Below are 24,321 nucleotides of genomic sequence, written 5' to 3' on the forward strand. Positions count from 1 at the left end.
CCCCCTCAGTCCTCCCCAATCCCTTCCTCCTTCCTCCCAGTCATCCCCCTGAGCTCCCCCCCAGTCCCTGCTGGTTCCCCCTGGCCCCCAGAGACCTTCATGGTCCCTCCTGACGATTCCCTCTGTCCCCCCGATCCCTCCCAGTCTCCCCCAATCCCTTCCTGGTCCTTCTCCAATTCCCCCCAGTCATTCCTGGTCCCCTGCAAGCTCTCCCAGGTCTCCCCCAAGCTCTTCCCCATCCCTCCCGATGTCCCCCCTCAGTTTCTCCCCAGTCCCTCCCGGTTCATCTCAAGCTCTCTCAGGTCTCCCCTCAATCCTTCCCAGTCCCTCCCAGTCCCCCTCAAGCCCTCCCTCGTCCCACCCAAGCTCTTCCACATCTACCTCCCGTACCTTCTGAGCCCTTCCTGGTCCCTCCCGGTTCTTCCCTGTTCCTCTTGGTCCTCCCTGAGTCCTTCCCAGTCCCCCCAGTGCTATCTGAGCCCTTTCCAGTCCCCCACACCCCCCCCCAGTCCCTCACAGTTCCCTCCCCCCCCCTTCCATCTAGTGCCAGATGTGGGGGCTGCTCCCACACGTTTATTGCAGACAAGGGCACGGCCCAGAGCAGTGGAGCTTGCCAGGGGGGGCACCACTTCCCGGGGAAGGTGGGGGTTGGGGGACCTCCTCAGCGCCGAGAGAAATCCCCACCTGGAGGAGAGGGGGTCAGGAGGGCTCAGGATCCTGCACCCCGGGGGGCTGCCCCACCATGACCCCTCCATCATCTGCTTCCTCTGACAGATGCCACATTGGCAACACCACGTGGTCAAGATGCTTCACCTGGGGATGGGGGGGGGGGGTTGCCCTCACCCTGATCAACTCCCACCCACTCCTGTGGCAGCTGCCACACCAGCAGCACCATGGGGTCAAGATGCTGCACCCAGGGTGGGGAGGGTTCCCCCCTCCTGACCCCCCAGTGACTCGCATGGCAGCTGCCAGACTGGCAACACCATGGGGTCAAGATGCTGCACCCAGGGTGGGGGGGGTTCCCCCCTCCTGACCCCCCAGCAACTCGCATGGCAGCTGCCAGACTGGCAACACCATGGGGTCAAGATGCTGCACCATGGGAGAATTGGCCTCTCCCTGGGTCCCCCCTGCTCACCCTGGCAGCGGCTGCACTGGCAGCTCTGGATGACGGGCAGCACCGCGGTCTGGGCCGGGCCGGTGGGACAGGGCAGGTGCAGGACGCGCACGGGGCTGGCGGGGTCCAGGCGGTAGCTGCAGCACTCGCACATGCTCTGCAGGAACGGCTCCTGCCCGAGGGATGCGTGGGTACCGGGAGAGGGCAAAATCGGAGAGACACCCACTCATCCCCAGCTCCTGTTGCCCCCCAGCCCTGCGGCAGAGCCCAGCCGGTGCTGACTGACCTCAGCGGTGACGGTGGTGCGGGAGCGGCAGCGCCCGGTGCAGTAGCTGACCTCGACGTCGGGCAGGGCACAGGGCCCCTTGGCAATGGTGCGCAGCTCAGTGATACGGCGGCATGTGGAGGGCGGCTCCTCTGTGGGGAGGGGACACGGCCATGGTGCCACCCCACCCTGACAGCTCCACCCTGGCAGCACGGGGGGGCCAGGCCACGGGGTCCCAGTGGGTGCCTGGCCATGCTTTGGGGCACAGGGACCTTACCTGGCCACTCCTCCCGACACATAGGGCAGCAGCTGCCCGGCTCCCGCACCTTCACTGCGCCCTGCAAGATGGCTGCCTCAGACCCCTGCCCACATAGGCCCCCGCCCCACAGGCACCCCCTCTCCACGTGAGCATCCTCCCCACAAGTGCCCCCAGCCCACCAGTGCCTACTCCCCATGGGCACCACCTGCCCATGAATGCAGCCTGCCCACAAGCGTCCCATCCCCACACGTGCCCCTTCCCTTGCGTGCCCCCTCCCCACCCACACTCCGCACCTCAGGGCAGGCGAGTGGGGGGCAGCCGGTGGCACAGGCAGCCTGCCCGTTGACACAGCGGCACATCTCACACTCCTCCTGCCACTCGCTGCCAGCCTGGCCCGGGGGGGACACACAGAGCTCAGCCCAGCCAGGGAGTGCAACAGGAGCACCCCCCAGCACAAGGGGCCTCAGTCCCACTCACCTGGAGCAGCCGCCCCCGGTGCTGGCACTCGCAGAGGGCGGCCGGCACGCAGTGGCCAGTGCTGTTGCGGTAGTGGCCGGGCTGGCAGGTGCAGCCAAGGGCCAGGGGCTCACTGCAGTTGCCCAGTGTGTTACCAGAGATGTCCTGGCAGCTCCGCTCACAGCCAGCCGGTGCATCAGGGCCCCGCCAGTGCTCGCCCGCAGGACAGGCTGCGTGTGGCACAGGGCCTGGCACTAGCACCAGCACCGGCACTGCGGCACAGGACGCAGGGCGCTGCCTCGGCCCGGGGCTGGCACGCTGAGGGTGACAGCTTTGTGCCCTCCCTTGCCACCTCTTGGGCTCAAGGGGCTGCGGGGGACTCACAGCAGCTGGGGAGGCTGCAGGGGATCCGGCGGGTGGGGGACCCTTGGCACTCTGCCCCCTCGTAGCGGCGCTGCTGGAGCAGGTGCCGGTGGGAGAGACGCTCGCCCGTCCCACACGTCACCGAGCAAGGGGACCAGGGCGACCACGGGGACCACAGGCAGTCCGCTGTGGGGCGGGGGGCAAGGCAAGATGTGGTGGCTGTGGCATGGGGACCCTGGCACAGGGACAGGGATGGGCACAGGGACAGGGGTGGGGACGGTGGGGTCTCACCATCACAGTCCTCCTGGGAGCAGTTGAAGGTGCCACGGATGCAGATGCTGTGGAGAGAGGAGTGGAGGGTGGAATCAGCGCCCACCTGGCTCAGCCAGGGGTGACCCACGCTGGGGTGGCCGTAGGGTGACACTGGGGGTCGTGGCACCCACCAGGTGTTGCAGCGGTGCTGGAGGCGGCTGCCCGGAGCGTGTTCCTGCTCCTGCTGCCCCCTTGAGAGATTGTGGGCCCCAGGCAGGGTGGGGGGCAGCTGGCAGCGGCACAGCTCGGGGGGGACGCAGACCCCATCCTGCAGTACCTGGGAGGGCACCCGGCAGTGACCAGGGACACCCCCCCCACCCCCCCAACAGCCCTGGCCCACCTGGCCCTGACCAGCAGGGACCCCATGGTGGGGGGTGCCAGGGGGACCCCGGGGGTTGTGGGGAGGGCTTAAGGGGGTCACAGACATACCTGGCCAGAGGGACAGGTGCAGCCGGGCTGGCAGTGCTCCAGCACGCACTGCGTTACTGGGCGGAGGTGGGTGCAGGCGCGGGGACAGGCGTTGGCGCAGCCTCCATACACTTGCCCATTGGGGCACTCTGCGGGGCAAGGAGCGGGTGTCTGTGACATGGAGCCCCCCTCCCAACCCCGGCCCGAGCGCAAAGCCGCAGCTCCCTGGGACCACAAAGACCACCAACCCTGCACCCCTAGGTCAGCTGGGCCCCCCCGTACCCGGAGAACAGTTGTGGGCATTGCAGACGCGGAGCAGCAGCAGTGGCAGGAGAGGACACGACTGCTCCCAGCCCTCCGGCCCTGGCAGCAGCTCCCGGCGCCGCTCCGAGCTGCCCCCACCACAGCTGGCGCTGCAGGGGCTCCATGGGGACCAGGGGCCCAGTTGGCAGCTGCCTGTGGGGGAGTGGCCTCAACACCATCCTGCCATCTCGCTATCTACCATCCACCGTCCACCCATCCCACCATCAACCATCAACCAACCACCACCCACCAATCCCACTATCAACCATCCACCACCCACCATCAACCATCCACCATCAACCATCAACCAACCACCACCCACCAATCCCACTATCAACCATCCACCACCCACCATCAACAATTCAACCATCCACCATCAGTGATCCACCATCCACCATCCACCATCAACCATCATCCATCATCCATCATCCACCATCAACCATCAACCATCCACCTTCCCACCATCCCACCGCAGTGTCACTCACCGGGGCAGGGCTGTAGGTTGCACTCAGCCATCTCCTCCATGCCACCAGCACCACAGGGCCCCCCATCGGTGCTCCCCTGACAGCTGCGGTGCCGGGTGGTGTTGCCACCGCCACAGCTGCGGGAGCAGGGCCCCCATGGCGACCAGGGCCCATAGGTGGGACAGGCCATCACCGGGCAGGTGAAGGTCCCGTTGCCGCAGGTGCTGCACCAAGAGTGGCACCAGTATCAGCACTGACACCAGCACCGGCACCGCGCCCAGGGCTCGGCCCTGCAGCCCCACCGCAGCACCCACCAGTTGTGGCACTCCAGCTGTGCCGCCTGCCCCGGCCCGAGCTCCTGGCTGCCGTTGCCATCAGGCAGCCCGCAGCGGCATTCGGCCACCGACACGCACCCTCCATCCTGCAGCAGCTGCCCCGAGGGGCACCGGCACCCTGCGGGACCACCCATGGGTGCTGTGGGCGACGCTGAGCCCCCACGGCCTTGGGGGGTTAACCGCGGGGATGCACGGGGCAGGGTGTGGGTGCGCCGGGGTGCCACGGGGTAGCTGGTGCCAGGGGGCAGGGGGGTGTCATGGCTGCCACAGGGGGGTGTGGGGCAGGGGGCTCTGCTGAGGGGCAGGGAGCTGTGCTATGGGGCAGGGGGGCTGTGCCATGGGCTGAGGGGCTGTGCCATGGGGCAGGGGGCTCTGCTATGGGGCAGGGGGTCACGTACCAGGCGTGCAGGGCCCCTGCAGACACTCAACGTGGGGCCAGAGGTCGGCGCAGGCACGGGGGCAGCCGTTGGCACAGGTGGTGGCCGAGGCCCGGCCGCGCTCCCCACAGGTCTCCCCTGGGGCACAGGGCCGGGCATCGGGGTGCGGCAGGGGGGGGCACGGCGCCCACCTCGCTCCCCCAAGTCCTGCAGCATGGGGAGTCCCGGGGAGGCCGGGGGTTACCTGGGCACACGCTGGTATTGCAGCTCTGGGTCTGGACGTGGGTGCCGTGGCAGTGCCGGATGCCCGTCGGGTGCCGGGGCTGCCGGTGGCGCAGGCGGTAGCCCCCGCTGCAGGGGTCCTGGCAGGGACCCCAGGGCCCCCAGGGGCCCCAGAGACAGGGGTCTGTGGGACACAGGTGTGACACCGGGGACACACGACACAGCACCCCAAAACCACTGCTGCTGTGGTGAGCAGGACACCCTTGGTCCTGCCCCAGGCCCTCCCAGCAGGTTTGGGGGTGCCAGGGGCTCCACATAGGCCTCTAAGGCTTTTTTTGGGGGGTTGCAGGGTCCCGGCACCCACAGGGGTCCCGTGCCCTCACCCAGGAGTGGGTGCCACAGGGTGGGGGGGTGTGAACTCACCTGCACAGGGGATGTCCTGGCACTGGGGGCCCTCGGGAGTGCAGGTGCTGGGGACACGGGGACACACACACACAGAAGGGGGGTGGGTCTGGGGGTGCAGCTGGGCCTGTGCCCCCCCAAGATCCCCGGCACTGACCATCTCTGGCACTCGCCCTGCAGCCAGCTCTCGCCCAGGTGCCTCTGGGTGCCAGCCTGTGGGCAGAGCGGGGGGCAGGGTCCCCCCCCACACCCCCGGCTCTCCTCCTGTGGCTCCCCGCACTCGCCAGCCTCCTCAGTTGGGGTGGGGATCCTGGGGACAGGGACATGGGGGTCACCCACCTCACGGTGGGGGGGGGCTGCAGGAGCAGAGCCTGGCTGGCACCCACGGGTTCACAGCAGCTCCCGGTCCCCAGCCCATCCCTGAGTCCCATCTGTGTCCCCTGGGTGCCATGTGTGTCCATGGGTTCCACGTGTCCCCCCAGGTGTGATGTGTGTCCCCCGGGTGCCACATCCCCTGGGTGCCATGTCCCCTGGGGGTCACGTGTGTTCCTTGTGTGCCATGTCCCCTGGGTGCTGTGTGTGTCCCCTGGGTGCTGCACCCCTCCCGCCAGCCCCCCCAGATTCTGTGTCCCCTGGGTTCTGTGTCCCCTCCTCAGGTGCCATGTTCCCCGAGTGTATCCTCTGCACATGTGACATGTGCCCCCCCCCCCAGGTGCCATGTGTGTCCCTGGGGTACTCTGTCGTGTGTCGTTCCCCCGCCCCCCCCCAAGGCGCCGTGTCCCCACCCGAGGTGCCTTGTCTACTGCCCAGGTGACAAGTCCCCCTCCCTGGGGTGCAGTATCCCCCCAGGTACCATGTCCCCCCCTCCAGGTGCCATGTCCCTCTGCCCTGGGGTGCCGTGTCCCCCCTCCAGGTGCCGTGTCACCTGAAGCGGGCCTGCTGCCCCCCCCCGCAGGTGACGCTGCAGGGGGCCCAGCGGCTCCAGTGGCTCCAGGGGCAGGGGGCCGGGGGGCAGCCGTGGGGGGAGCACTGCAGCCGCCCCCCGGTGCAGACGCAGCTCTCGCAGCCAAGGTGGTGGCGGCTCCCAGGGACCCAGCTGTGGCCCCCCCGGTCTGTGCACTCACAGTGGGCGGGGGGCACGCATTCCCCATCCTGCTCCAGGGTCCCTGCGGGCACCAGGGACAGAGGGTGTTTGAGGATGGGGACCCCCCCCCCTCAGCACCCTGCCGGGCTGGGGTCCCCTCTGGGGGTGACACACACACACGGGGGGGGGGCACAGCGTGGCAGGACTCACCGTTGGGGCAGCGGCAGCCAGGCTCGCAGCCCCCCCCGTCCCCTCCACACACCAAGTCTGGCTGCAGGTCCCGGCAGTGCCGCGGGCAGCGGTTGGCACAGGCCACCAGCTCCATGCCGGGGGGGCAGCCCCCCGCTGGGGGACAGCACCGTCACACCCCATATCCCTCTGTGTCCCCTCGTATTTCCCCACTTCCCCCATACCCCCATGCCCCCCTGTATCCCCCCCATACCCCCATACCCTCTCGTGCCATCCCATATACCCCCGTATCCCCCCAAACTCCCACCGTGCCCCCCATACAACCCCAGATCCCACCTACACCCCATATCTCAACATGCCCCCCACCCCGAACCCCCCCCATACCACAGGGCTGAGGGTTGCAGAGCCGCAGGCGGTGTCGCTCGCCAGGACAGGGCCGCCCCCCATTTTTCGGGGGGGGCCGAGTACAGGAGCGGCTGCGGACGGAGCGGCCCCCCCCACACGTCCGGTCACAGCGTGACCAGGGACCCCAGGGCGACCAGGCGCCATCCACTGGGGGGGCCACAGCATCAGATGAGGGGGCCCCAGCCCCCCCCACGAGACCCCCAGCCCCCCCCACGAGACCTCCAGCTCCCACCACGACCCTCCAGCCCCCCTGACCCCCCCAAGACACCCAAACACATTCAGACCCCTCCTGCCACCCCCCAGACCCCTCTGAGCCCCCCAGCTCTCCCTCCCCAAGCCCCCCACCCAGCCTCCCACTGACCTCCAGCCAGCCCCCCCAAACCCGTGCTGTCCCACAGCCCCCCCCACCAGTCCCACAGACACCCCCACCTGCTTCCCCCAGCTCTCCCTCCCCGAGCCCCCCATCCAGCCTGTCTCCAAGGCCCTGACCCCCAGCCAGCCCCCCCAACTCCCCTCTACTGGCACACTGCCCCCCCAGATCCCTCCCACCAAGTCCCACAGTTCCCCCCAAGCCCTCTAACCAGCTCTTCAGCTCCTCCCAGTCCCCCCTGATCCCCCCAGCCCCCCACCCTTGCAGGCCTGCAGGCTGCAGAAGCGGCGCTGGGTGTTGGCACTGAGGATGTCGGGGCACCAGCGGCCCCCCGGCCCGGGGGGGGTGTAGGCACGCAGACGGAGCTGGACCCCCCCCCCGCAGCTGCGGGAGCAGCCCCCCCACGGCCCCCACGGCGTCCAGCTGCAGTTCTGGTCAGCGCAGGCCCCCCCCGGGCAGGGGGTCACAGCTGCGGGGACACGAGACTGGCATCCACGGCCCCCACACCCCCGAACAGCCCTGTGCAGTGGGGCAGGGCCCCCCCAAGACCCACCTGTGCAGTGGGGCAGGTTGCAGGGCTGCTGCTGGACGCGCTCCCCCCTGCAGCCCCCAGCCCCACGGCAGGTCCGGCTGCGGGTCTTGGTGGCCGGAGCCTCGGGGTGGGTGCAGGTTTTGGAGCAGGAGGTCCAGGGGGACCAGGGACCAAAGTCCTCCTCTTCCTTGGCACCTGCCCCGGGACGAAGGTTCCCCATGAGCCACGGTGTGAGACCCCCCACACATCCCAGAGCCCCCCACTTGGGGGTCCCGAGCTGGTGGGGTGTCCTCTCACAACTGCACAGCCCTCACCTGGGGTTGTGGGGCTGGGCTCCGGCATGGGGGTGGTCATCGCTGGGGTGGGGGGAGAGCAAACACAGTGACACCCCCAAACCCCCTTGGCCCCTGTGCCTGGGTGGGATCTGGCCAGTGCTGGGCTGGGGTGTGGGACCCACAGCCCCATGGGGCGGAGAGGATGGGGATGGGACCCACAGCAGAGGGGATGGGGACAGGGCTGTGACCCACAGCATGACATGGGGCTGGGGCTGGGACCCATGGCAGGGCAGAGGAGATGGGATGGAGTTGGGACCCAGGGCAGAGGGGCCAGGGATGGGGTGGTGACCCACAACATGACATGGGACTGGGGTTGTGACCCACGGCAGGACAGAGGGAATGGGGGGACCCACGGCAGACAGGCCAGAGATGGGGCTAGGACCCACAGTATGATATGGGGCTGGGGCTGGGACCCCCAGCAGGGCAGAGGAGATGGGGATGGGGTCGGGACCCACGGCAGAGGGGCCAGGGATGGAGCTGGGACCCACGGCATGACATGGGGATGGAGTTGGGCCCCACGGCGGAGGGGCAGTGACCCACCGGGGCAGTCAGGGGTCTGGCAGTACTTGCTGTCGGTGCGGGGCCCCGCACAGTCCCGGCCCCTGTCGGTGTGGGGGGGGCTGGTGCAGCCCCGTCGGCGCGTGGTCACCCCCAGCCCCCCGCAGGTGGGTGAACAGGGGCTCCAGGGACCCCAGGGCCCCAAACCTCCGTCCCGCCGGCACCCCGACTCCGAGCAGCGCAGCTGGCCGTGCAGGCAGGTGCTGGGACAGGGGGGCAGCGTCAGGAGGAGCTGGGGCGGGGAGAGGGGGGCAGAGGGGAGGTGGGGGAGGGCAGCGGGGATATGGGTGCTGGGGAAGGGCACTGGGGTGCGTGGTGGTGAGGAAGGGCAGTGGGGTGCTGGGGAAGGGATGTGGGATGATGGGGAAGGGATGGGGTTGTCAAGTGGTGGGGAAGGGCAGTGGAGTGATGGGGAAGGGACGCTGGGTGTTGGGGAAGGGCAGCAGGGTGCCAAGTGATGGGGGGAAGGCACCGGGGAGATGGGGAAGGGCCATGGTGTGGTGGGTGGTGGGGGAGGGCGGCGGGTGCTCACCAGTTGGCGCAGGCCGTGTGGATGGTGGTGCCGGGGGGCAGCTCTTGGCCCGGTGCCAGAGAGGGGCTAGGGGGGCTGGGGGGGGCCAGGGGGGCCCCAGACCCGTTCTGCAGCTCCCGCAGGAGCTCGGCCGACAGCACGCAGGGACACTCCTGCGCCACACCCGATCTCGAACCTGTGTCCCTGGGGGGCACCTACCACCCCGAGGAGCACCCACTGTCCCAGGGAGCACCCATGGACCTGGGGAGCACCCACCACCCTGGGGGGCACTCAGGGGGCACCCACTGCCCCGGGGGAGCACCCACTATCCCGGGGAGCGCCCGTGGCACTGGGGGGCACCCACCACCTCTGGGATCCCCCACCACCTCCAGGGAGCACCCATGTCCCCAGGAGGCACCCACCACCCCGCTCTGGACACCCACCCATGAGCAGGGCCCAGCACCCACCCACTCCCCCCAGGGGAATGTCAGCAGCACCCATGGGTCTCCCATCAGCAGGGGGTCCCGGGGAGGCCGGGGGTCTCACCGAGAGGCAGGCATCGCGATGCAGGTAGGTGCCAGGGGGGCAGTGACACCCCTCGGTGCAGCCCCCCTCGGCGCAGCCCACCCGGCCCCCCAGGTGGGCGCAGCTGTAGGGGCAGCCCCCGCCCCACGGGCACTCCCGGAACTGCCGCCCTGGGGGGCAGCCGGCCTCTGCCCCACACCAGGGTCAGCATGGGGGTATGGGGCAGAGGTGTGGCGCAGGGGGGTGTGGGGCAGGGGTGGGGGGCCACACTCACCCCGGCACACGTGGGTGTTGCATATCTGGCTCTGCAGGCCCAGCCCCGGGCACGCCGGCCCCTGGCACTGCCGCCGGCGCAGCCGCTCGCCCCCACCGCAGGAAACGCTGCAGGGCCCCCACGGGGACCATGCGCCCCACAGCACCTCTGTGGCACGGGAGGGAGAGCGGGATGGCATGGGAGGGATGGGGGTGGCACAACATGGCACCACATGGCACTGCGTGGCATGGCACCGCATGGCAACACATGGCACACCATGGCACCCCATGGCACCCCATGTCACATCATGACAGCCCATGGCACCACGTGTCACCTCATGACACCCCATGTCACCACATGGCACCACATGTCACATCATGACATCTCATGGCACCACATGTCACATCATGACACCCCATGGCGCCACATGGCACTGCATGGCACCACGTGGCACCCCATGGCACCATGTGGCCCCGCACGGCAGTGTGTGGCACCATGTGGCGCCCTGGGACCCTCACCCAACCCCAGCAGCACCGCAGCTGGTACCTGGGCAGGGCTCCGTGCCGCACACCATTGCCCCGGCCACGCAGGTGCTGCAAGAGAAGAGGGGTCAGTAGGAGACAGATGACACCCCAGCAGGACCCCCGGCGGGACCCCCCAGCAGCCATGTTCACACCAGTTGTTGCAGGCGTCGAGGGCAGCGGTGTCACCGGGCTGGTAGAGGCGGCCGCGGTGGTGGCAGAGGCAGCGGCCGGGCGGCACGCAGCTCTGGTTCTGCAGCAGGAGCCCGGGCGGGCAGGCACAGCCATCGTGGCAGAGCGCGGCACACTCCACGCCCGTGCCACGGTCCAAGCAGAGCCGCGGGCAGGGCCCCCCGCCGCGCCGGCACTCCTCCGCCGTCTGGTAAACCATGTCCCCCGGGCACCACGCTGCTGGAGAGCGGGCGGCAGGGCTGGGCACCGGCTGGCATTGGCGCGGCCGCGGTCATGGGTCCCGGCGCGGGGCACCCACCTTGGCAGGGCTGGGTGTTGCAGTCCCGTGTCTGGACGTGGGGGCCGGCACAGTCGGGGCCCCCCTGTGCCGGGGCGGCACAGGCCCGCTGCCGCCTCTGCTCGCCAGAGCCGCAGGGAGCCGAGCACTCGGACCAGGGCGTCCAGGCGCTCCAGCCAGCGCCATGCTCTGCCGGGGACAGATGGACGCTCGAGGGGCCACCACGGCACCGGGGTCCCCGCGCCGGCGCTGGCACAGCCCCCCCGCCATCACCTACCGGTGCCGCAGGCTTCGTGGCACTTGCGCACCTCCCGGGCCTCCCCGGTGCAGGGGGCTCCGCCGGCGGCTGCCACGGGGTTGGTGGGCGACCTGCCGGAAAGAGCCGCGTGGCCGCCCCGTCTGTGGGGCATCGCCCACCCCATCGCCGCGGGGCAGGGACCCCCCCAGCCCCGCCCTGCTCCCCACCTGAACCTCTCTTGCGTCCCCACGCCACAGCCGCCGTCACACCGCGTCCAGGGCGACCAGGCCGACCAGCCGCAGGCCACGGCGCAGGACACATCCTCGCACGTCACCGTCCCGTTCCGGCACATGCTATGGGGAGGGTGCCGGGGCTCGGAGGTAGGAACACCCCAAAGCCCCCCACCCCATGGTGGCGGTGTTGGTGCTCACCACCGGCGGCAGCCCCGCAGGAAGGCCTCGCCGGGCAGCCGCTGCTCCTGGGGCAGGTGGCACCGGCACCGGTCGGCATCGACGCAGCCACCGTCCTGCAGGTAGAGCCCCGGGGGGCACCGGCAGCCTGTGCGGGTTCGGGGGGCACGTCCTCAGCACCGGCACCGGCATCGGCACAGGCACCCCCCAGCCCCGGCACTCACCCTCCTGGCAGGGGCCCAGGCAGGTGCTGTTGGCGCTCAGGTCCCCGCAGGTTGGGGGGCAGGGGGGCACCCGCCCCCCCTCGCAGTCCCCTGCCCCCACAAACACCATCTGGGGGCTGCAGGCTGGACACACACACACACACACACACACACACACACACGTATATTTACAGCGGGCAGCTCAGGGATGGGGTGTTCCCCCATCACTCCAGTGTCCCAGCACAGCCCCCCCACATGGGGTATCTGTGCCCCCCACCCCCGCGGGTGGGACCGTCCCCCACCACCACCCCATACCTGGGGGGTCTCCGCAGGGCTGCAGGTTGCAGGGCTGGCTCTGGAGGGCCCTCCCAGGGCAGGGCTGCCCCCCATTCTTAGGTGGGGGGTCGCTGCAGCTCCGCACCCGGCTCCTCACACCCCCCCCGCACTCGGCGTCGCAGGGGGACCACAACCCCCAGGCCGCCCACCTGCCAGGCACTGAGAGGCGGGGGGGCAGGAGGGCAGGGGAGGGGTGCAGGCACCCTCACCCATGCTGCCCCATTGCCACAGCACCCCCTGTCACCCCCCACCGTGGGCAGGGCGTCCCCCTAGCCCTCCCCACCGCTGGGGAACCCCAGATGCCCTGGGAATGAGGGTCCCAGACCAGGGGTGGGGGTCCCAGACTGTGGGAGGGGGTCCTGGTGCATGGGTGTCCTGGTCCGTGAGGGGGTTCCTGGCCCAGGGATGGGACACCCAGACCAGGGATGGGGGTCCTGGTCCATGATGGGGGCCCCACCCCAAGGATGGGTCCCAGCCCAGGGATGAGGGTCCCAGCCCACCAATGGGGGTCCCAGTCTGGGGGAGGGGTCCTGGAGCATGGGGGTCCTGGCCTATGAGAGGGTTCCTGTCCCAGGGATGGTGGCCCCATCCCATGATGGGGGTCCCAGCCCACCAATGGGGGTCCCAGTCTGTGGGAGTCCCAGCCCAGGGATGGGGGCCCCACCCCATGATGGGGGTCCCAGCCCTTGATGGGGGTTCCACCCCGGGAACGGGGGTCCCAACCCATGATAAGGGTCCCAGCCTGTGGGGGTCTTGGCCCGTGGGGTACCTGGGCAGGCACGGATGAAGCAAGCTCGGGTGTCGAGGCGGGGGCGGGCGCAGCCCCCCCCGGGCAGGGCCCCCCGGCGCAGACCCCGCCTGCGCAGGGTCACCCCCAACCCACAGGAGCGGCTGCAGGGCCCCCACCCCCCCCAGGGCGACAGCACACAGTCAGCTGGGGAGGGGGACAAAGAGGGGGGATCAGGGCTGCCCTGGGGGGACCCACCCCATGCTCCGGGGAGTCCCTGACCCTCAGCCCTGCACCCCCCAACTTTGGTGCCCCCCAGTCTTTGTGTCATCCCCAGCCTCAGTGACCCCAACCCTGGACCCCCCCCAGCTTTGGACCCCCAGCCCCAGTGCCCCCCAAGCCTGGACACCCCCCAACCGCAGTGCCCCTCAGCCCTGGTGCCCCCCAACCCTGGTCACCCAGCCCTGGTGCCAGACACCTCGAGATGGGGGAGTGGAGGGTGTTCCCCACATTGTGTCCCCCCCTCCCCGTACCGCAGCCGCGCTCGTCAGAGCCGTCAGGGCAGTCGGGGCGCAGGTCGCAGCGCTTCTCGGGGGGCAGGCAGCCCCCGCCGCTGCAGAGGAACTGTTTCGGGGGGCAGGTGGGGGGCGGCCGGGCCGGGGATGTGGCAGAGGTGGGGGGGTGACCTGCAGAGTGGACAGGGTTAGGGAGCTCAGCGTGGGCAGCCCCCCACAACCCTGCCTGCAGGACTGGGGGGGGTCAGCCCTCCACATCAGGAAGGGGGGTCCCCTCAGGTGGAGGGGGTGTCCCTGGGAGGCATCTCGGAGAGGGTGGGGGTCTCACCACAGTCGTGCTCATCGGTGCCATCGGGGCAGTCGGGGTGCCCGTCGCAGAGCTGGGCCGCATCCAGGCAGCCCAGCACCCCACAGGGGACGCGGCCCCCCGGGCAGAGCTGCCGGGGGAGGGCTGGGGCTGGGGAAGAGGAGTACGGGAGGCCACAGCCCCAGCACCCTTAAACCCAGAGCACCCCCAAACCCGTGGCACCTCGATGCCGCAGCACCCGCAGCCCCACAGCACCCTTCACCCCCAGACCCTCAGCAGCCCCAGGGATGCCCCCGTCCTGCTCCCCACGTGTCCCGTTGGCCTGGGGGGGCTGTGCCTGTCCCCAGAAGCCCCCTCACCTGGGGCTGTTGGGGGGGACCCCCACGTTGGAGTCAGGGAGGGCACTGCGGTGACCCGAGGGGAGACCAGGGGTGGCTTGGTGGCAGCTGGCCCCCCAGGGGAGCCAGTCCCGGTTGGTGGGGTGCTGGGGGGTGTTGGGGTGTCAGGGGGACCCAGCAGCACCCCAGGGGGGGCACGGCTCAGCTGCAGATGCCCAAAGCCCCCCAAGCCACCCAGTGCTGGCTCCAGGCCCCCCGGCACCACAGGGCTGGTAGCTCCAGATCGGTGGGAGGCTGCAGTGGGGGTCTGGTGGGGGGGCTTGGTGACTTTGGGGGGCAGCTGAACACCTGGCCCAGAGGACACCTGCATGAGGACAGACAGACATCACCTGCTGCTGCCCCCTGTCCCCCTTCCCTGCCCACCCACCCACCCCCCCAGGGGCTCACCACAACTGGTGGCACTGTTGGTGATCGGCTGGTCGGCACCAGGACACCGGCTGCCGCAGGGACCTCAGGGCTGGAAGGAGCAGAGCTGGTGATTGGGGGTCACCCCCACAACGCACCCCCTCCCGTGGGACCCCCTCCCTCCTGGCACCAGTACCTGGTGGTGCTGGGGGTCTCGCACCCGGCCTCGTCAGCACCATCATGGCAGGCAGTGACACCATGGCACCTCTGGGACGGGGGACACGGCCCAGGCGCTGTGGGGGTAACTGGGGGGACCAGCCCTGCCCGGGACAGGCAGCACTGGCATCAAGGGGAGCCCCCCCCCAGCACCGGGTACCCCCACACCACTGTTGCGGTGCCAGACACCCCAACCACAGCACCGGGCCCCCACTCACCGCAGGTCAGCTCGTCCGAGAGGTCCCCGCAGTCGTCGTGGCCATCGCAGACAGCACCATGGGGGCCTCCAGGGACGCAGCGCCCATTGCCACACTGGAACTCCCCCACGCCACAGGGACGCTGGCTAGGCGTCGGCACCCCGAGCCGGGCAGGGGGCACTATAGGGAAGGGGCAGAGGTGGGCAGGAGAAAGGCTGCCATGGCGGGGTGCTGGCGGGGAGAAAAGGGGGTGCCCCCCTCCCACCTTCTACCTGGGGGGCAGCCCAGAAGCTCGGCGCGCAGGACGATGCGGTTGTGGAAATCCTGGGGGAGGATGCGGACGTGCCGCGCCTGCACCATGCGGCTCAGCAGCCGCACCGCCAGCGTGTCGGCGTCCCGGTTACCCTGGAACAGCTTGGGGAGGGGAGACGACAGGGGACAGGGAGGGGACAGACAGGCAGGGGTGTGCAGGCAGGGACGGGAAAAGCACCCCACCACCACCACCCACAGTCGCACCCCAGCGCAGGCGGCACCTTGGCCTCGTGCCGGCGGGCAGCGGTGACCTCGCCGTAGCGGTGCCATCGGGTGCCGTCAGTGCTGAACTGGAGCAGGAAGGCGGTGACGAAGGCATCGGAGGAGCCGGCTCCCTGCACCACCACCCCTGCCCGGGTACACCACGGCACGTGTTGGCACCACCGCCGGCAAGGTGCCGCGTGGGGTGGGGTGGGGGGGCCGGATGGGCAGCGCCTGGTGCGGTGTCACCCACCAGTGATGTTGGTGGTCTCCAGCAGGTCCAGCTGCAGGAAGGGGGGGTCGGAGAGCAGTGCCGGGTACGCATCATCCGGGGGGGCCCAGCCCTGAAGCTCCTGCTGGGGGTCAGTGCCGGGCAGGCGGGCAGCAGGGGCCGGGGTCCCCCCCTGTGCTGGCGCGGCTGTGAAACTGGCGTCGGGCAGGGAGGCGATGCCGAGCGGGCGGTAACAGGGATCTGCCAGGGCGGAGGGTCGGCGCGGGGGGGTGACACACGCACACAGATTGGTCCCCCCCAACGCTGATCCCTGGCTGCTTGCATCCCGCCCCTCGGCGAGGGGGGAGTCCCGCTTACCGCCGAGGGGAGGCAGCGGGAAGGTGAGGAGGGGGCTGCCGGGGGGCTCTGCCGGTGCAGCAGAGGGGGGCTCCGTCGTCAGCGCAGTGGGGACGACCGTCACGTTGTCACCTGTGGTGGGGACAGATGTGGGGCAGCCCCCTTCCCTTGGCAGGGCACCGTGGAGATGGGACACACACCCCCCCGCAACAACCGTTCCCCAAAACTCACCCGCTGGGGCACAGTAGCAGCAGGAGTCCCCACGGGCCTCCACCAGCACCTGGCCCTGTGGGGGAGTCACCGGCACAGTCCCAGGCACCGCCACGGAGGGTCCGTCCCCACCACCACCCCAGGGGGGGCCCCAGCACCCCCAGCCCTCACCTGGGGGCAGCCGGTGGCACGGTGGGGGCAATAGGGCGAGCACCGGATGGCCAGGCTGGGCAGGCACTGGCAGACCTGGCAGGGGCCCCCACGCCAGCGCTCCCCCGGGCTGTGCCGCCGGCCCCGGTACTGGCACTGCCGGCATGGTGCCGTCCAGCACCTGCGGGAGAGCGGGGGGATTCGGTGAGGAGCCCACCCGCAGCCCAGCATCGCCCCCCCACACCCGCAGCCACCTCACCGGCGGGCCTTGCGGTAGATGCCGCGGCAGTGCCGGCCTCCACCGCGCCGGCTGGGGTTGGTGGGGCTGCGGAAGGACCACTGGACGCTCTGGGCACCGCAGGGCCCCGGGCACACACCCCACGGCGACCACGCCGACCAGCCGCAGTGCACTGGGAGGGCGGAGGGACACCAGGTCAGCGCTGGGCAGAGGGGGGGTCCCATCCACCCTCTCCTCACTGCTGCAGCGCTGCCACGTGCCGGGACTCACCAGTGCAGTCGGGGTTTTGGCGGCAGCGCCGCAGTTGCCCGTCCAGGCAGGTGCAGAGGCGGCAGTTCAGCTTCACCAGTTCCCCCAGCCGGTACCGCAGCCCCCCAGCCTGGCACGGGCAATCCCGCGGCCGCACGCACTGGCCCCCGTCGGCGTCCAGCACCAGCCCCGCTGCACACCAGCACCCTGCCAGGGCGAGGCAGTGGGGTGGGTGCCACAGCCGGCCCCTCGCCCACCCCAAAGCGACGGGTCCCCCGGGGTGCCCGTCCCGCCCCTGCCTCACCTGGGCTGCAGGGCCGGTTGTGTTGGCACCCGGCACCAGCGGAGATGTCGGCGCAGGACGCGGGGCAGGGGGCACAGGGCCGGGGGTGCAGCCCCTCCGGGCAGGCTGAGGCGTTGGGGCAGCCCCCCAGCTCACAGGCACCTGGGGCGGGGGGTGCCGGGTCAACCCCACAGTGCCATCCCCACCCCATGGAGCCCCCCCCAACACCACCAGCACCCCCCCTGCCCCTAAACACCCACCCATTTCGAGGGTGGTGGGGGCCAGGCCAGGCAGCTCAGCACAGTGGCGGCCGCCGTTCTGGGGGGGCCGGCAGTCCCGCTGCCGCAGCCGCACCCCGCCGCAGCCCCCCGTGCAGTTGGACCACGTCGTCCACTCGCTCCAGGCGCCATCCACTGCGGGGAGGGCGGAGTGGCGTGAGGGTGGGCACCCCATTGCCTGCACCCTCCTGCCCGCACCCCCCTGCCCATACAACCCCCGGCACCCCCAGGCCATGACCAGCCCTGCCCTGCCTCAGCAGCCTCGGCCATGGGAATCCCCCTAAGCACCCCCGAATCCTCCAGTCAGCCTCAGACATAGGGACCCCCAAATCCCCCAGCACCCAAAATCCCCCAGGCAACCCAGCCACAGGAACCCCCATTGGAACTCCCAAATCGCCCAGGCACCCTGACCATGGGAATCCCCCTCAGGCCCCTTGGGCAGCCCATTAGGGGGATCCAGGGAAGTATTGGGGAGTTCTAAAGCAATATTTGGGATCCCCAGGGGATACTGGGATACTTTAGAGGGATAATGGGGTCCTAGAGGGGGGTATTGGGGTGTCTCAAAGGGGATTGGGGTGACTTAGGAGGGTATCAGGATGCTATAGAGGAGTATTAGGGTGTCCCTGTGGGGAGGGAGGGGGGTGGGGGTGAATTGAGAGTCCCTGTGGGTATCCCTGGCAGTGGGAACCCCCAAATCCCTCAGGCAACCCCCCCACAGGAAACCCAGTGGGAACCCCCAAATCGCCCCCGGCACCCTGACCATGGGAACCCCATCCAGGATGCCCATTAGGGGGATCTCAGGGAGTTTTGGGGTGTTTTAAATCAATATTTGTGTTTCCCAGGGGACGTTGGGGTACTTTAAGGGAATAATGGCTCCTAGAGGGGGGAACTGGGATGTCCCAAAGGGGACTGGAGTGTTCTAGGGGCATATCAAGATGCTATAGAGGAGTATTGGGGTGTCCTTAGGGAGGGGGGGTGTTGGGAATCCCTCTGGGAACCCCCAAACCCCCCGGGGGTGTTGGGAATCCCTCTGGGAACACCCAAACCCCCCGGGCAGCCCCAGCTGTGGGAACCCCCAAATCTCCCAGGCACCCCAGCTATGGCAATGCTCAGGCCCACCCAGCACCCCAACTGTGGGCTCCCCCTGGACCCCTTGGGCACTCCCAGCAGAGGGGCCCCCCCGACCCCCCATGCCAGGGCCCCCCTGAACCCCCTGTCCCGCTCACCAGGGCAGGCGACACGGAAGCACTGCCGCTCCTGCGTGGCCGGCCCGCGGCACCGGTGCAGCACACCGGGCCGGTGCTGGTGGCAACCCCGCACACGCTGCTGCTGGCCGGGCCCGCAGGAGCGGGTGCAGGCACCCCAGGGCCCCCAGGCCCCCCACATCCCACAGTCCAGCTCATCCTGGGGGGGGCCACCCCCAGCTCTGCAATCCGGCACCCCGTCGCACACCTGCGGCACCGGCGCAACACTGAGATGAGGAATGGGGGGGGGGGGGGGGGGGGGGGCAGCGCTGCAAAGACCCTGTGGCGGCAGCAGGAAGGGTTGGGGGGTCCCCCTACACCCCTCTTTTACCTGGTGGAAGGTGATGCACTCGCCCCCCCTGCAAGAGTATTCAGCACAGGGACCCCGCGTCTGGTTGCTCCCACCAGTGGGGACACGACTCTCTGCAGAGGGGACACAGGGTGGCCGTCCCCTGCTGTGACACCCCCCCAGCACTTCCCAGCCACCCCCCCGCCTCATCCTGGGGAGCCCCTCACCGCAGGCCACCTCGTCCTCGCCCCAGGGACAGTCGGTGGCACCGTCGCAGACCTGTGACACATTGAGGCACACGCCATCATCGCAGGTGAAGAGCCCCAGGCACGGCGGGACGGCAGTGGAGCCTGCGGCGGGGCCGTGGCACCGTCAGGCGCAATGCCACAGTTGGGGGGGGACCCCCGAGAGTGTCCCACCACACCATCTGCCCCTGGGGAGGGGAACACCTGGGGGGATCCCCACGGCAACTCACCGCAGCGGTCGGCGCTCTCATCAGAGTGGTCGCGGCAGTGGGGGACACCGTCGCAGAGGTGGCCGTAGGGGACGCACTCGGTGCCGTTGGCGCAGGGGAAGTGGCCCGGCTCGCAGTCGCCGGCGCAGCCCAGCTCGTCGCTGCCGTCGTGGCAATCGGCCTCGCCATCGCAGAGCCAGCCCCGCGGCACACACCCCCCGCCCGCGCAGCCGAAGGCCTCGGGGCCGCACGCTGGCGCTGGGGACGGCGGGTCACTGCGGGGCGCCTGGCACTGCCGTCCCCATCGCGCCCCCGTCCCCCAGCAAACGCGGCACCGGGGCTATGGGGCAGGGCTGCGCGGAGCCACGTGGGGGGTCCGCTGGCCCCACGGCACCACCATCCCTCACCTGCCGAGGCGTTGGCGGCCACAGGGAGCATGGCGGCAGGCAGTGCCGCCGCACACCCTGCTGGGCTCTCATCCCAGCCGTCCTGGCAGTCGCGGATGCCATCACACACGGTGGCCTCGGCAATGCAGGAGCCGTCGGGGCAGGGGAGCTGCCCAGGGGCACAGGTCATCCGTTCTGTGGGGGGTACACGGTCTCATAGGGCGATGCTGCCACAGGCAGGGTGGTCCCAGGGGAAGGTCCATCCCCACGGCCCCTCACCGGGACAGAAATCCTCGTCGGTGCCATTGGCGCAGTCACGGTGGCCATCGCAGACGGCGGAGGGGGGCAGGCACCGGGTGTCGGGACACTGGAGGTGGCCAGGGGGGCAGACGCAGCCGTGCTCGTCGCTGAAGTCGCCGCAATCGTCACGGCCGTCGCAGCGGTGAGGGTACGGCACGCACCGGCCCAGTGCACACCGGAACTCGCCCGTCACACAGCTGGGGCTGCAGCCTGCCGTGGTGGCGGTCAGGGACCCTTGCCGTGGGGCACAGACCCCCAGGGATGGGGCTCAGGGCCCGTCGCTATGGGGCACATGCCCCTGCTGTGGGGCACAGCCCATCTGCACCCACTCCTGTACCCCGCTGCTTTTAGCACCCAGCACCACCAACGATGCCTCCCACCTCCCTGCGACCCCCAAGTGCTGCCATGGGGCAGCCATGGGGCCACTCACCTGCCTCGTCCGAGTCATCTGCAAAGCCACAGTCCAGCTCCCCGTTGCAGACCTGTCCTGGGGGGAGGCAGCGGCCGCTGGCACAGCCAAACTCGGGGGGTGTGCAAGGTGGTGGGGGGCAGCCGTCCTCATCGGAGCCGTCAGCACAGTCGGCGATGCCATCGCAGCGGGCACCCCAGGCCAGGCACTGCCCGCCGGCACAGCGGTGCTGGTGTGGGGCGCAGCGCGGGGCGCAGAGCTCATCCGAGCCATCGCCACAGTCTTCCTCGTCATCGCAGAGCCAGGCGCCCGGCACGCAGCGCCCATCGGCGCGGCACGAGAACTCCCACTCGGCGCAGCGCGGCGAGGACGGGCAGAGCTCCGGCGAGGATGGGCAACGCCACTGACCCGCCGTACACGTGCTGTGGGGACAGCGACGGCTCAGCCCTGGGTGCTCCATGGTGTCCCGGTGTCACCGCAGGTTCTGGACCAGGCCGGGACTCACCAGTTCCGGCAGCCCTGCTGCACCATGGCACCGGCCGGGAAGGCAAAGCCATCCCAGAAACACGGGCACTGGGCTGGCTCGATGCAGCCGCCATCTGTCAGCAGGAGGGAAGGAGACATCAGCCCCCACACAGCCCCACACAGCCCCACATCAGCTCCACATGGTCCCACATAGCCCTATACCAACCCCACATGGACCCACATAAGCCCACACGGCCTCACACAGCCCCACATGGCCCCACACCAGCCCCACACAGCCTTATACCAACCCCACACAGCCCCACATATCCCCACACAGCCCCACACAGCCCCACATATCCCCACACCAGCCCCACACAGACTTATACCAACCCCACACAGCCCCACATATCCCCACACCAGCCCCACACAGCCTTATACCAACCCCACACAGCCCCACATATCCCCACATGGCCCCACATGACCTCACACAGCCCCACCCCACACCCCAGCAGCCCCCCGTGCCGCCAGCCCTCACCATGTAGGAGGGTTCCCGGGGGGCAGAAGCAGCCCTCCAGGCAGGCCAGGCCCTGGCAGAGCTCGGGGGGCTCCTGGCCAAGACCACGGCAGGTGGGGGGGCAGGGGGGGCCACAGGCGCTGTACTCCAGGCCCCCGTCACACTGCAGGGCTGGAGATGGGGGGGTCAGGCAGGGAAGAGACCCCCCCTGCTCCACAGCCGCCCAGTCCCACTCCCCCAGCCCCATAACCACAGCAGGATCAGCCAGGGAACCCCAATACAGCACGTGGGGGGCACAGCCTGGACCCCCCTGACCCCCCACAGCCTCGACCAGGGGAGCCTGTGGGGACGGAGACAGGGATGGGGACGGGGACTCACGGCACAGCTCCTGGCTCCTCCATCGGATGTGGACGCCGCGCCGGCCACACTCCTCGGCGTAGGTGGCGATGGCCGTGCAGAGGCACTCGCAATCCCCCCCAGAGTCGCAGCTGCCAGCAGGGCGCGGCGGGTGGGCACGGGTTTGGTGAGATGGGGGTGCCGGGACCACCACCCTGCCAGGCTCCAGGACCCGCTGCCGGTGACAGCACTTACCCGCAGGCGTCGAAGACGCACCAGTCGTAGAAGCGCTGGCACGGCACCGCGTCGTGGCATGGTGCAAAGAGCCGCTGCCGGAGGACGCTGCAGCGCCTGCGGGCCCACGCTGCCCGGTGAGGGCTCTCCTGGGGGGGCAGCAACGCCATCAGACGCTGTTCTTTGGGCCAACCACATGCCAGCGCTGCACCCCGCCACTATCCCCGTCCTTGTCCGTACCGTGCAGGGGTGCTGCGCATCGGTGCCGTCGACCTCGGGGCAGAGCAGGCTGACGCGCCAGGAGTTGCCGAAGAGCTCGGCGGTGGGCTCCAGCACCCCTTGCCGGCTGCCAAAATCGTTCTCGGCGTCGCCGTCGAAGTTCCCGCAGAGCCCAGCCACGCGGCCCCGGTGCTGCGGCTCCAGCCGGACGTACACCCGTGTCCCTGGGGCGGCACCGGCACAGCGCTCGGCACCAGCAGTCCCACCGCCGCACAGCCAGCACGGCGCCCCCCCATCCCCGCGAGCCCCTCCACCAGCAAGTCCCACCTCCGTCCCAAAGCACCGACAGCCCCAGGCGGGAGAGGAGGAGGAGGAAGAGGCCGGCGCGTTCCAGCATCAGCCCAGTGCCGCTGTACACTTTGGGGGGTCGGACTGAGACCCCATTCACCATCACATCCCTCCCTGCCGGGACAGGGTGGGTTGTCAGGGCTGGTGACCCTCAGCGTATTCTCATCCCCGTGCGCCTCCCCCGCTGTGCTCTCACCCCGCAGCATTTGCACCACGGTGTTGCCCATCACCACCACCACCGACTTGGTGCAGGTGACACCGCTGGTGCCGCAGGGGACATTCTCGGCGGTGATGGTGAAGAGGCCGGTGGCCTCACGTGCCAGCAGGTACTCGCAGTCCCCCGGGAAGGAGAAGGCTCGCCCGTCAAAGGTGACGTAGTGGGGGTCCCCCGTGGCCACGCAGGTCCCAGCGCACTCCTCCCAGCCACAGTGCCAGCGCTGCTGCCGGCACACGCTGCAGGGGACCGAGCTCAGCACCCACGTGGCCGCAGCGGTGGCACCGCTGGGGCAGGTGGGGTTTGGGGCATGGGGGTGTCTCACCAGGTGTTGCACTCGCGGACGATGGTGTCGTTGGGCCGGTACAGCCGCCCAGCGTGGTGACAGGGACACTCCTCCGGGGACACGCAGCGCCCGTCCTGCCGGCGTGAGATCCCCACCACAGTGAGCCAGGGCTGGAGAGGGGGCAGCGGGGGCTGCTGGCCCCTCATGGGGTATGGGGGGCTCTGGACAGGCACCAGCAGAGGGGCTGGGAGCCCCCCATGCCCCTCGCCAGCCCCCCACGCCCCCAATGCCCCAGGACAGGGGGTCACCCACCAGGAAGAGGGTGCCAGGGGGGCAGACGCAGCCATCGGCAATGCCGGCACAGGTGCCATTGGGCTCAGCCCCGTCACAGCGGCGCAGGCAGGAGCCCGGCATGTGAACAAGCCCCCCGGGGCAGAGGGCAGCCGCGGGGCAGGGGGCTTCGGTGCAGCGCCATGACCCGCCGGCACAGATGCTGCAGGGATGGGGGGGGGACACACGTGGTGAGGGCAGCACCCCCCCAGCATCACAAGCCCCCCTGGCCCAGTCAGACCCATGCCAGGGTCCCAGCACACCCATCCCACCCCATCCCCCACGACATCCCCTCTGCAGTGAGATGCCCTCGGCCCCCCCAGGCTCTGAGCCACCACTCTGGGGCTGGGTCCCCCCCAACCCTGCGCCAGGGGTGTGACGGGGACGGGCTCTTCGTTGGTGGCACTGATGCCTCGTGGCAGCGACGTTCAATGAAAGCCGCCTACCCCGCGGTGCTGTCCCGAACGGGCCGTAGGGGGGTTTCATCAGACGTTGCCTGCCACCGTCCCGTCCTGTGGCACCGGATCAACATCCCTCGTCCTGCCACCCGCTGTGTCCCCTGCCTGGCCACCGCCACCTCCCCACTCACCAGGCGTTGCAGCCGCGGAGGATCTGGCTGCCGGGTGGATAGAGCCGAGTGCCGCGGCGGCAGGGGCAGGCGCTGGGTGGGACACACTGGCCATCCTCGGCCAGCACCAGCCCAGGGGGGCACTGGCACCCGGGGATGCAGAGCCCGGCCAGGTCAGGGCAGGAGACGGCCCCATCCAGGTGCAGCTCGGCACAGGTCTGGCCGCAGGCACGGCCGCACTCCTGGTACAGCTGCCCCCCGGCACACGGCACGTCTGCAGGGGGGGACATAGGGACATCACCAACAGTGGCA

The 24,321-nt window shown here is 70.0% G+C and overlaps 1 protein-coding gene across 1 annotated transcript in view; it reads right to left on the reverse strand.

Annotated features, from left to right (window-relative positions):
* Positions 1-571: 571 nt before the first annotated feature.
* Positions 572-24,321, reverse strand: part of LOC141956721 (SCO-spondin-like) — a 29,386-nt gene continuing 5,636 nt past the window's right edge. The window contains exons 15-83 of the mRNA XM_074897523.1: positions 24,031-24,283; positions 23,424-23,604; positions 23,151-23,245; positions 22,808-23,064; positions 22,591-22,725; positions 22,285-22,487; positions 22,066-22,193; positions 21,853-21,962; positions 21,496-21,645; positions 21,001-21,094; positions 20,517-20,917; positions 20,066-20,296; positions 19,808-19,981; positions 19,422-19,658; positions 19,174-19,296; positions 18,989-19,080; positions 18,640-18,865; positions 17,396-17,548; positions 17,157-17,297; positions 16,874-17,059; positions 16,625-16,775; positions 16,387-16,546; positions 16,237-16,291; positions 16,027-16,137; positions 15,691-15,909; positions 15,488-15,585; positions 15,197-15,338; positions 14,946-15,104; positions 14,708-14,831; positions 14,554-14,623; positions 14,128-14,470; positions 13,767-13,918; positions 13,480-13,627; positions 12,989-13,153; positions 12,199-12,378; positions 11,905-12,027; positions 11,702-11,828; positions 11,498-11,623; positions 11,310-11,401; positions 11,054-11,221; positions 10,719-10,971; positions 10,589-10,635; positions 10,064-10,210; positions 9,811-9,977; positions 9,286-9,437; positions 8,736-8,956; positions 8,175-8,570; positions 7,882-8,055; positions 7,588-7,797; positions 6,938-7,105; positions 6,575-6,709; positions 6,206-6,446; positions 5,438-5,590; positions 5,302-5,348; positions 4,901-5,062; positions 4,678-4,794; positions 4,259-4,397; positions 3,966-4,168; positions 3,460-3,633; positions 3,199-3,326; positions 2,901-3,046; positions 2,749-2,795; positions 2,479-2,643; positions 2,116-2,324; positions 1,932-2,027; positions 1,657-1,717; positions 1,401-1,531; positions 1,136-1,286; positions 572-684 (exon numbers count right to left, since the gene is read on the reverse strand). Coding sequence (XP_074753624.1) covers positions 662-684; positions 1,136-1,286; positions 1,401-1,531; positions 1,657-1,717; positions 1,932-2,027; positions 2,116-2,324; positions 2,479-2,643; positions 2,749-2,795; positions 2,901-3,046; positions 3,199-3,326; positions 3,460-3,633; positions 3,966-4,168; positions 4,259-4,397; positions 4,678-4,794; positions 4,901-5,062; positions 5,302-5,348; positions 5,438-5,590; positions 6,206-6,446; positions 6,575-6,709; positions 6,938-7,105; positions 7,588-7,797; positions 7,882-8,055; positions 8,175-8,570; positions 8,736-8,956; positions 9,286-9,437; positions 9,811-9,977; positions 10,064-10,210; positions 10,589-10,635; positions 10,719-10,971; positions 11,054-11,221; positions 11,310-11,401; positions 11,498-11,623; positions 11,702-11,828; positions 11,905-12,027; positions 12,199-12,378; positions 12,989-13,153; positions 13,480-13,627; positions 13,767-13,918; positions 14,128-14,470; positions 14,554-14,623; positions 14,708-14,831; positions 14,946-15,104; positions 15,197-15,338; positions 15,488-15,585; positions 15,691-15,909; positions 16,027-16,137; positions 16,237-16,291; positions 16,387-16,546; positions 16,625-16,775; positions 16,874-17,059; positions 17,157-17,297; positions 17,396-17,548; positions 18,640-18,865; positions 18,989-19,080; positions 19,174-19,296; positions 19,422-19,658; positions 19,808-19,981; positions 20,066-20,296; positions 20,517-20,917; positions 21,001-21,094; positions 21,496-21,645; positions 21,853-21,962; positions 22,066-22,193; positions 22,285-22,487; positions 22,591-22,725; positions 22,808-23,064; positions 23,151-23,245; positions 23,424-23,604; positions 24,031-24,283 — 10,946 coding nt within the window. The 3' untranslated portion in view covers positions 572-661. The remainder of the gene's footprint in view (positions 685-1,135; positions 1,287-1,400; positions 1,532-1,656; positions 1,718-1,931; positions 2,028-2,115; positions 2,325-2,478; positions 2,644-2,748; positions 2,796-2,900; positions 3,047-3,198; positions 3,327-3,459; positions 3,634-3,965; positions 4,169-4,258; positions 4,398-4,677; positions 4,795-4,900; positions 5,063-5,301; positions 5,349-5,437; positions 5,591-6,205; positions 6,447-6,574; positions 6,710-6,937; positions 7,106-7,587; positions 7,798-7,881; positions 8,056-8,174; positions 8,571-8,735; positions 8,957-9,285; positions 9,438-9,810; positions 9,978-10,063; positions 10,211-10,588; positions 10,636-10,718; positions 10,972-11,053; positions 11,222-11,309; positions 11,402-11,497; positions 11,624-11,701; positions 11,829-11,904; positions 12,028-12,198; positions 12,379-12,988; positions 13,154-13,479; positions 13,628-13,766; positions 13,919-14,127; positions 14,471-14,553; positions 14,624-14,707; positions 14,832-14,945; positions 15,105-15,196; positions 15,339-15,487; positions 15,586-15,690; positions 15,910-16,026; positions 16,138-16,236; positions 16,292-16,386; positions 16,547-16,624; positions 16,776-16,873; positions 17,060-17,156; positions 17,298-17,395; positions 17,549-18,639; positions 18,866-18,988; positions 19,081-19,173; positions 19,297-19,421; positions 19,659-19,807; positions 19,982-20,065; positions 20,297-20,516; positions 20,918-21,000; positions 21,095-21,495; positions 21,646-21,852; positions 21,963-22,065; positions 22,194-22,284; positions 22,488-22,590; positions 22,726-22,807; positions 23,065-23,150; positions 23,246-23,423; positions 23,605-24,030; positions 24,284-24,321) is intronic.

The sequence above is a fragment of the Athene noctua genome, chromosome 2, assembly GCF_965140245.1.
Source record: "Athene noctua chromosome 2, bAthNoc1.hap1.1, whole genome shotgun sequence".
In the NCBI taxonomy this organism is placed as follows: Eukaryota; Metazoa; Chordata; class Aves; order Strigiformes; family Strigidae; genus Athene; species Athene noctua.